General features: G+C 45.5%; 1 protein-coding gene across 1 annotated transcript in view; it reads right to left on the bottom strand.

Moving 5' to 3' along the window:
* Positions 1-1,611: 1,611 nt before the first annotated feature.
* The window catches only part of setd3 (SET domain containing 3, actin histidine methyltransferase), a 69,345-nt gene continuing 60,049 nt past the window's right edge, over positions 1,612-10,907 (bottom strand). The window contains exon 11 of the mRNA XM_045717694.1: positions 1,612-2,114. Coding sequence (XP_045573650.1) covers positions 2,021-2,114 — 94 coding nt within the window. The 3' untranslated portion in view covers positions 1,612-2,020. The remainder of the gene's footprint in view (positions 2,115-10,907) is intronic.

Here is a 10,907-nt window from a genome sequence, read left to right as displayed (position 1 = left end):
AGGCATTTCAGCTAAGAAGTAGGCTACAAGTGAAGACAGACACATTGGGGACGCAAACTTTGCCACTGATCAAATTCCGATGTGTATATTGTTAGAAGTGTCCACATTCAGCATACTTTTTGTCAGCTAACAAGATTTCTTCACATTATAAGAGCAGCAATGAGCACACAGCAGTAGGCTATAAGCGCGAATGTTCCAAAATGCAATCAATTAGCGGGAAAACACTGTTCTCAAAAGTGATCGCAAATACAATTATGCATGTATGCTTTATTACAGAGGCGTATTTTTATGGTGAAAATTATCTTCCCCAAACTTGAAACTCTGCGCCCTCTATGTATCCCAATTAGGCTCTACACCGGTTGTAAAGCGGATTAATAGGCTTCATTTTAAGAAGTTATTTGGTCACTTTAGTTGTGATACAAACCTTTTCAAAACATATAGGCCTATGGGCTAGGCTACAGGAGGTGTGCCCTGTTTCTTGCGTTACTGTACACACTGGGCATCATTCACAAGTGATAATACACCATTCACAAGTGATAATACACCATTCACAAGTGATAATACACCATTCACAAGTGATAATACACCATTCACAAGTGATAATACACCATTCACAAGTGATAATACACCATTCACAAGTGATAGGCTAATATTGTCACCCATCAGACTATTCTTGATTTAATGTTGTCTTTACATGTGCTAAATAATATATGTGTGTAATTCGTTTTGATTTAGAATAGACCACTATCATGTGCCTGTCTCGGGAACAGGGGCATGGGAAAAAAATACATGTCATCGATGCACTTAAATAGTGAATGGAGGACGCTTTTCCCATGGTTCCTTTTCATGCCAGCCAGGTAGACTATACTCCTGTTGTAAAGAGAAGCAATGTGCTTAATATTATGAAAGTTGAGAAATAATTATAGTAGGCTTAACCTATAGAAAGATGATGGTATCCTCCTCTTTTTAATAGAGGCCATCACTGTTTTCTCACGCAGTTGCATAGCCTACAGACATGTTGCGCAACATTACCTCATTGGCTCTCATGAAGTGTTTGATTTGATTTTCAGTCAGAGTGATTAGAGGGACAATAGAGTGCTGAGTACGAGTCAGCTAGCAAGTTAGGTAGGCTACTAATGACCATCAGCAGCATCAGAGCTTGGAGAAGCCTAATTACTGTGAATAAATGGTCACGTGGAATTTGACTGCAACCATGACTCGTGACCGCCAGTATGGCGCTAATACGTTCACTGTAACAGCCACACTCTTTCCCTCCCTCTCCCTCTCTGGGAAACTTTATTGGCATGGGAAACATTGCCAAAGCAAATGAAAAAACAATAAACTAAAGTGAAAAAAAAACTCTCGCACTGTCTTGCTGACTCTGCTATGCCTCAGTGACCGTAACACTACTAATTAAAGCTCTTTGACTCCACCGCTGCCCTCTCCTGGTCAAATAAACCCTTCTGGTGAGTCCTCTCTCCACAGTCCTCTCTCCTTCAAGAGAATAGAATAGGAACAAATACAGACATGGGCTCATAGGCATGCCAACACACACACACACACACACACACACACACACACACACACACACAGCAAGTTTTTAGAGTCCAGCTCTGTTAGTTTACTGTTGGTCCCATGCCTCTCCTACTGAGCCGCAGAGGTAACACTGTACTGTATGTTCCCATAGAAAAGGTTATGATTCAGCCCATATGAAAGCACAGTTAAATATGAATGGCATAGTGAATAATAGATGGGTTGTGTGTGTGTGTGTACAGTTCAGCAGCCTGCCTGGTAAAGTAGTCCTTAATCAAGCAATAATGAGTGCTAGGCTATATGTCAACAGGGCCTTGTAATGCTGCCATATCAGCAAGTAGATAATGGGAGAGAATTAGGATCACTTAGATCCAATTCAAACATTCAATGAAGACACTGTAGCGAGAGTGGTTTGGCTTCGATTGTCATAACCTCAATCAGGGTGTGAACTTGCGGTCCTCTCCAGTCCCTCCCTGGGCGATCACCTCTAGTTTGTCCGTCCAGCCGAGCGTACTCCCCTGGCTGCAGAGCGTCGGCCCTCTCCACTCCTTGTCCTCTCCCTGTCCCTGCTCGTCACTCTGCTAGAAGTAAAGAGACGACAAAATCACCTCATATCAGGTCTGATCCCCTCACATCTCCACTGCTCACTCCACACACACACACACACACACACACACACACTGCTGGGCCTGGACGGTGTGCTGGGACGTTACGGGGCCAGGCCCACGGTAAAAGGCCAGCGCTGTCCTGGTGTCCCTTCTCATCTCCATCAGTCCCCAACCCTGGTCCCTGACCTAGAAACCACAGACCTGGCTGCCACCACCGTACAGCACCGTGTATGTGTGTTTGTTTGTGCGCGTGTGTTCGTGCGCGTGTGCACGTGCTCCCCTCTCTTCCCTCCTGCCCAAACCCCCACCCCCCGACTTTCTGTCACCGCTGCCCCTCTGACCTGTTCGGGGGGGCGAATCGAAACGCTGTATGAGTTACCGTGGTGACAGGCGATGGTCATGGCTGCTCAGGTGGACGGAGAGTAGCGAGGGGGAAGGGGATATGTGTGTGTGTGTTGGGGGCCGAGGAGGAGACGAGATGGCTTGTGGCACGGTGGCTCTCCTGCCTGCCCAGCAGCCTGACTGTCAGGCCCAATGTCTGCACCAGAGGAGAGGGATGGAGGGATGGAGGAAATGGAGAGAGAAGGGAGAGGGGGAAGCAGTAGAGGATAGGTAACACGGGAGGGATGGAGGTCAAAGAAGGGATGAAGAGCGAAGGTGATGGAAGGTTGGGAAGATTGGAGGAAGGTTGAAAGGATAGAGCGATGGAGTAGGGGGGGGAGTAACAGAGGATACCAGGTCTACCAACCTGACATCAACCCCTCTGGGCAAATTCCGACCACAAGCCTATAATCACTCCTCTGTCCCCTCTCTCTCGTTCTCTTTTAATACCTCTCTCTCTATTTTACAGGGCATTAAGGCAGCATGGCCTCTGGAGAAGCCCTCTCAGGAGAAGGCTGTGGCCTTGTTAAGACTGGTCACTAAGACACTAAACCTCCAGGAGCTCCATGTGGACCTGTCTGACATGCATCCTGAGAGAGAGAGAGAGAGAGAGGGGAAAGAGAGGCATGGAAAATACTTACGCATACACACACACACACAAATACACGCGCAAACCGAAACACACAAGCCCACGCACACACACACAAACAGACACATAGAAACAAAGAAATACACAAAAGCACACAGAGTCGAGAACGGGGAGCCCAAATAGTGTTTACATTTAGATACATGGTTTTCTTGGTCCAAACATCGCTCTGCTCGACAGACCAAGACTAAATTCAGTTTTATTTACAAGAGGAGAGAGATTACACTACTGTTATTGCAGAAACACAGAGGGGGGAAAACCTCCACAGATGCACGGACACACACACACACACACACACAAATGATATTACAGCAAGCCTGCATCAGATACAATGAAGTATTTCCAGGGGATCTCGAAGCAACGAAGTCTATAAACTATAAAATGCCATCAATAAAAAACGGAGGAGCGTTTTAAGAGCATTAGAAAAGTTTGATCTGCTTCGGGCGAAGCCTCCAGGGACTTCAGGAGCTGGAATTATTTATCAAAATGAAATGTCATATTAGTTTGTCTCTTTCTAATTAGATTTGGGCTTTCATAGTGGGTTTGTTTTTCATCTTGGTGGCAGTTTCAGTTAGACGAGAGCAGGGATATGTAGATTACACACTAATATTATGTAATGTGGAAGACATACATTAAAACCATGTTTTTGCTTAAAACAGTAATGTACTCTAGGCAAAAACTGGTAGAATCAACGCTGTTTCCACGTCATTTCAACCCAAACGTTGAATCAATGTTGACAACTGATTAGATTTGCAAAAAGTAAGTAAGGGAATTTCCAACTTTTTACCTAAATCCAAATATATGGTGAATTTTTTGGTTGATTTCGCGCTGAATTTACGTTCGTTGACAACTGAACAAAATCAAAATTAGAACTGACGTCTGTACCCGGTGGGTATTATGCTATTGTGACAATCTCTGCCAATCATAGAACCAGATACCCTCGTAGAGGTCCATCCGACCACACACACAACCCATATCTCAGAGAGGACAGCTCCTCATGGCTAGCCCTGTGTTGTACAGGAACCACCATTACAAACACCAGCTCACCAGATCCATCAAACACCGCCAACCACCGCAGTCACATGCAAAGAAAAGACACCCTGATGTGTGTGTGTGTGTGTGTGTGTGTGTGTGCACGTGGTTGCATGCATACCACAGGATGTCGCTGACAACGTAATTGGGGAGAACGGGGCTCGCGGTAATGGCTGGTGCGGAGTACGTGGAATGGTATCAAATACATCAAACACATGATCTTTGATGCCATTCCATTGGCTCCGTTCCGGCCATTACTATGAGCCGTTCTCCCCTCAGCAGCCTCCTGGGATGCGTACATTATGTGCGTGTGCCTGCGCGCGTGTGACAGGGACGGTGGCAACGGTAAGGGCAGACACAGATGTCCTTTGAATGCAGACACACCTTGTTAAGGGTATTAGGATCAACACAGTGATTGATCTACGTGTCAGGTGCCTAAGTGGAGCGCTGGAGCCGTCCCTACACACCTCATTTTACTCTACAGGGTCAATTAAGACCTGGGAAGGGAGAGTTGGAGAGGAGGGAGGGATAGGGGAAAGAGGGGGCCAGAGAGGTGACGCAAGAATGACAAACACACTTGAAACACTGAGGAGTACTTTGTTGTTTTCAGGTGCCAGTAACCACACAAGGAGAGAAAAAGAGAGAGGGAGAGAGAGAGAGAGAGAGAGAGAGGGTGAGAGCGAAAGAGGACAGCGCTGACTATGACAAACACTAACGCAACTGGACTGACAAAGGTGGCTTTAGATGGGCTAATGAACTATCTTAACCATGACAGTCACTCAGTGATAATAGTTCCCACAGTCGTTTCTCTCTGTGATTTCCTTCCGTGTTTTCTTTCCATGGCTGCGCAGCGGAGTCCGCTTCACAGACACACTGTCACTCCCACACATCTCTATTCACACACCCACAGCGAGCCTGTGATGTATTGAGTAGTCGAGTGTGTCTGGTGGATGTTAAATATAGATGCTATTGGACGAGAGCGTAACGCAGCGTTGCTGTAGCGCTATGAGAAAGCCTGATGAATGTTAGATTGGACAGGATATTGGCCCCTACTTATTCCATCACTATTAGACTAATAGACCTTAATTTGATACTGATCACCCCTTCTATTCTACTCCATCATCAGCACTTCCACTCTACACACTATGGGGAAACAAGAGTTGAAATAGAATATAATGCAAAATAAAATGGAACAGAATAGAACGGAGAAATCACTGTCAACCAACAGTGGATGTAATGGCCCCATTTCAGAGGGAAACATTAAACAAGACAGACTTTTCTTCTGGTTGCTCTCTGGAGGTTTATTCTACCGGCTACTAAACTAGAAACATCTGCAATGTTCTAATCTACAGTAACGTTAGTCTACAGTTACATTAGTCTACAGTAACGCTTGCTTACAGTAATGTTAGTCTACAGTTACGTTTGTCTACACTAACGTTAATCTACAGTAACGTTAGTCTACAGTTACGTTAGTCTACAGTTACATTAGTCTACAGTAACGCTTGCTTGCAGTAATGTTAGTCTACAGTTACGTTTGTCTACACTAACGTTAATCTACAGTAACGTTAGTCTACAGTAATGTTAGTCTACAGTTACGTTTGTCTACACTAACGTTAATCTACAGTAACGTTTGTCTACAGTTATGTTAGCCTACAGTTACGTTAGTCTCTCTGCATGCATGCAGCCCAATGCAGAGAGAATTCTCCATCAACACAAACAAATGAGCCTTCTCTTCTGGGCAGGTGGGAGCTCTCCTCCTCCTCCTCCTCCTCTCCCCTTTCTCCTTGAAAGGAAGGATGGCAGGGCCTGGATAGGGTTAACCCATTCACCCCTCTTCTCCTCCTCCCCTCACCTGCCCCTGCCTTTCCCTCTCTCTCTCTCTATCCCCCTCACTCCCTGCATCCATTTGCAAATGATCTCGCTTGTCTGCATATTGTCACTTACAGCCTGCCCGGCCATTCATCAGCTGTCGGCTTGCCGTGCGCTCTCCCCACCCGCTCCCCCTCTCCTCCCTTCCCCCCTCCTCCTCTCCAGCCGCGCTCCTTGTGCCCAACACATTTATTTGTTCCCTCTCTGACCTGGAGAATAGGGGTCTCTCTCTCTCACGGTCACACTCTCCTTTTGCACTCCTCCCCTCTCCATCGTGTGTTTCTGGGGCACAGCTCAACCCGATAATGGAGAAGAAAGGAGCAATCTTGAAAAACTAAAAAAAGGAAAGGATGAGAGGACAACTGTGCGAGTCAGTCCACCTATCCTGGTTGAATGTTGAGATTATTTTGTTGGCCCACCTCCATACCCTCTCCTACAGCCCCCTCGTTTTCCTGTGAGAGGGTGTCTCACTGTTGGGGGAGGGGGGGGTCTGTGGGGGTGTACAGACAGATGACCTGAGTGTGTTTCTGTCGGGGCAGGCGGGGGTGCGAGGAAGCACGGCAGAGGGAGAGACGTCACACACTCTGGATTTATGGGCCCTTATCAGCATGCCATTTGCATCTGCGTTCAGCTGAGTTGCACAGGCCCATTTTCTCTAGCCCTCCATCTCTTTTCATCTGCTCTCTCTCAGTATCCATCTCACTCTCTCTGTCTCCATCTCTATCTCTCTTTCAATCTCACCCTGTCTCCCTCTCTCTGCTCATTCAATTCAATTTCAATTTAAGGGCTTTATTGGCATGGGAAACATGTTTACATCGCCAAAGTAAGTGAAATAGATAAACAAAAGTGAAATAAACAAACAATTTACAGTAAACATTACACTCACAAAAGTTCCAAAATAATAATAGACAAATGTCATATTATGTCTATATACAGTGTTGTAATGATGTGCAAATAGTTAAAGTACAAAAGGGAAAATATATAAACATAAATATGGGTTGTATTTACAATGATGTTTGTTCTTCACTGGTTGCCCTTTTCTTGTGGCAACAGGTCACAAATCTTGCTGCTGTGATGGTACACTGTTGTATTTCACCCAGTAGATATGGGAGTTTAGCAAAATTGGATTTGTTTCCAAATTCTTTGTTGGTCTCTGTAATCTGAGGGAAATATGTGTCTCTAATATGGTCATACATTTGGCAGGAGGTTAGGAAGTGCAGCTCAGTTTCCACCTCATTTTGTGGGCAGTGTGCACATAGCCTGTCTTATGTTGAGAGCCAGGTCTGCCTTCGGCAGCCTTTCTCAATAGCAAGGCTATGCTCACTGAGTCTGCACATAGTCAAAGAATTCCTTCATTTTGGGTCATTCACAGTGGTCAGGTATTCTTCCATTTGCATCTGCGTTCAGCTGAGTTGCACGGGCCCATTTTCTCCAGCCCTCCATCTCTGTTCATCTGCTCTCTGTTTTTTTGTAAATTCTTTCCAATGTGTCAAGTAATTATCTTTTTGTTTTCTCCTGATTTGGTTGCGTCTAATTGGGTTGCTGATCCGGGGCTCTGTGGGGTCTGTTTGTGAACAGAGCCCCAGGACCAGCTTGCTTTGGGCGCTCTCATTCTCATCCTCGCCGTCTTCCATCCACTCTTCCTTACTCACCCTTCCATCGTATTCGCTCTACCTCTATCCCCCGTGCCTCTTTTGTCATTCTCTCTTTTTGTGTCCTTTTGTCTTTCTATTTGTCAAATTTTCTTCCTATATTGTCATACCACCAACACCACCCTCTCACTCCCCCTCTAAACATTCCCACTGCATTAGCAATTGGGTACTTTTCCCACCACTGCTGAACCTTAGGTTGATGCACGTGTGCGTCAACAGACTTAAGGATTAAATGCAGCTTGCTGTGGAGGAATACCAAATCAGCTTGAACTCCTGCAACTTGGGAGGGTGGCCATTTATTCCACCAGGGAGGGAGCATAGGGTTGCTTGCATGTGTGTGAGCTCTTCTGTGTCCATGTAACAGAAGGACATGCAGTGCAATGCAACCGATCAAAGTGATGTTTTGTTGACACTCGTGTACAGAAACCGAATCGTTATGCATCTCTATTTCAAGAGGCTAAATAATCAGACCTCAAAACGGGATGCAGTGTATCTTGATATCACTTCCTCCCCCTTGTTCAATTCATTCCTGGAATCCCCAAGTTGCTCCTTCCTTCTCTCTATCCCTATTTATCTGTTAGCGGTGAATCCTGCTACTGTAGTAGGTATCATTTCACCTGTTTAAATCTTAAACGGGAAAGAGAGGTGGGGGGGGGGCAGAGAAAGAGAGCGGGAAAACATACCCACCCACTCTCCCTCTTCTTGCATTTCAGGCACTCCGCTCCCTCTTTCCCACACGTTATTCACACCCTTTTCACCTCACAATCCTCTGCTTGCCAATCACTTTCTCCACATGTCACTTCCATAAGGCAGGCAGATGGAGACCCGAGCCGGTCACGCTAGGCCAGGGTCCCTCCAACCCCCCCCTCTTTAATAATAAATGGACACTTCCATTATGAGCTCTGATGCTGCCTTCAGGCTCAGGCAGGCTCACTCATGCTACGGGACGGGGGGTGAGAGGGGTGGAGGAGGACAGGGGTTGGAATACGTCATTCCAGAGTTTGGGATGAGGTGAGGGAGGGATAGCACCAAACTCTATCCCCCACCACATTTTATTTGACATGAAAAATAGAGCTCTTTGGTCACACACACCAGTGGTGGGTTTGGCGTCGAAAAATGGAATCATATGCGGAAAAGTACCTTATACCTACTGCAAAATGTGGTGGTGGATGTTTGATGTTATGGAGCCATTTTGCTCCCACTGGTCCTGGGGCCCTTAAGGTCAACAGCATCATGAATTTGACCGAGTACCAGGACATTTTAGCCAAAATCCTAGTTGCCTCTGAAAGGAGGCTGAAACTTGTCTGTAAGTTGATCTTCCTGCAAAACAATAACCCCAAGCATACATTAAAAAATATATATATATATGATCCACAAAAAAAAATTGTTAATTGACCACAAAAATCAACATTTTGTAATGGGCATCTCAGTGTACGGACTCGAACCCCATTGAAAACCTGTGGTTTGAATTGAAGAGGGCAGTCCATAAGCACAGACAAACGATATCAAGGATCTGGTAAGATTGTGTATGGAGGAATGGTCTAAGATACCTCCCAATGTGTTCTCCAACTCATAAAACCTTTTAGGAAAAAGGCTCAGTGTAATTATCCTCGCAAGGGGAGGGTGATGCAGTACTGAAAACAGGAGAGCCAAATCATCTTTAGCCCTATATTTGAGATTTTTTTTTGTTATCACTTGATAATACAATCTCTTTCTCTGAGCAATTGTATTAGTATAAAATACTATAATTTTCCCAGTTTTGGAACATACAATATAGCTCAGTTTTGTATCATTTATTTTATACTCTTTTTAGCTCATCTTTATCAAGGGTGCCAATCATTTCGGTCGAGGTTGGGGTGGGTTAAGGGAGTCTAAACCACAAGACAGCAACTTTATGTTGTTCTCTCACAGAGCTCCATCCGTAACCCTTGCATATATTATTTATTGTGTTACTATTTTTCCTTGAATTTATTTAGCAAAGGTTTTTTTTTTTTTTAAACTCTGCATTGTTGGTTAAGGGCTTGTAAGTTAGCATTTCACTTTCAGGTGTATTCGGAGCGTGATAAAAACAATTTGAACACGTAGCTACTGTAAAACACTGTCTGTGTGTGTGTGAGACATTTACCTACAGGTTAACCTCTAGTCAAACTGTACCTGTAAGCGTGGACAGACAGCGGTTGACTAGCAGTAGTGGAGCTGGTTATAGAAGCGCTATGGGCTGAGCAGTGAGCAGCCGCTTGTGCTTTTAGCACTGTACAATCCTATCATCTCTTACTCATGTGGTCGCAATAGACTCACAACCCTGAGTGCAAACGGTAAACCTGTTTCCGCCGTGGAGTCAATTGTCTGTGTGTGCGTGATACTGTAACATACAAGCAATGTCTCAAGTGTGAATGTGTGTGTGTGAATATGCATGCCCGAGTGTTGAGTGTCTCGTGTTCTTGTGTCCGTCTGTATGAATGCACGCGTTTGTGTATGGGTGAGTGAGTGTGTTTGTCACACTGGGCTCTGAAAAAGTGATGAAATATGAGCCCGCCACCTGCAACATTTGAACTATGACCTCTGCCCCGAGTCAGCTGATCATGACCCTGGAAAAGAGGCTTTCCGCTGGCCCTCTGATAACCCAGATACGTGAACACAGGCAGAACCCGGGACTGCAGCGCACAGCCCTCTACTGCACACCAGCCATGTTATACTGTAAGACACTTAGCATGTTTCAACTTCGTGTTTCAAACGTTCTCTTAAAATGCACTGATGACCTGCCCTCCACATGCCCCATTCCCATTATCCCCAACCACAGCAATCACCTGATCCCTCTCCTATCCTCCGCCATCTCTTCTTCTCCACCACCACGTCAGACCAGGACACAGGAAGGGATACTATTGGTAAATAAACACTTGCATGACAATGGGCCCTAGCGTTGGGCTGGGCTGTGGTGGCTGCCATTGTATATTTATAGGGAGTTGAGTTTATAATTCATGGCGAAGGATTACTTTGGAGTCGATGGTCCCAGGCCTTCTATCCTCTCACGCTCTCCTCCTCATCCTTGCTTCCCCCTGCTTTCCCACTACAGTAAGCTACTGACACAGAGAGCACTAACAATACTGGACATGTGCAGGACTGCCGCTCTCTCCGCTGCCCACCCCCATTATAATAATATATTCTAGGATTAAAAGGGGGTTTTAT

The sequence above is a fragment of the Salmo salar genome, chromosome ssa01, assembly GCF_905237065.1.
Source record: "Salmo salar chromosome ssa01, Ssal_v3.1, whole genome shotgun sequence".
In the NCBI taxonomy this organism is placed as follows: Eukaryota; Metazoa; Chordata; class Actinopteri; order Salmoniformes; family Salmonidae; genus Salmo; species Salmo salar.
The sequence above is the reverse complement of the archived record's forward strand: the minus strand, read 5'-3'. Positions and strand labels throughout refer to the sequence as shown.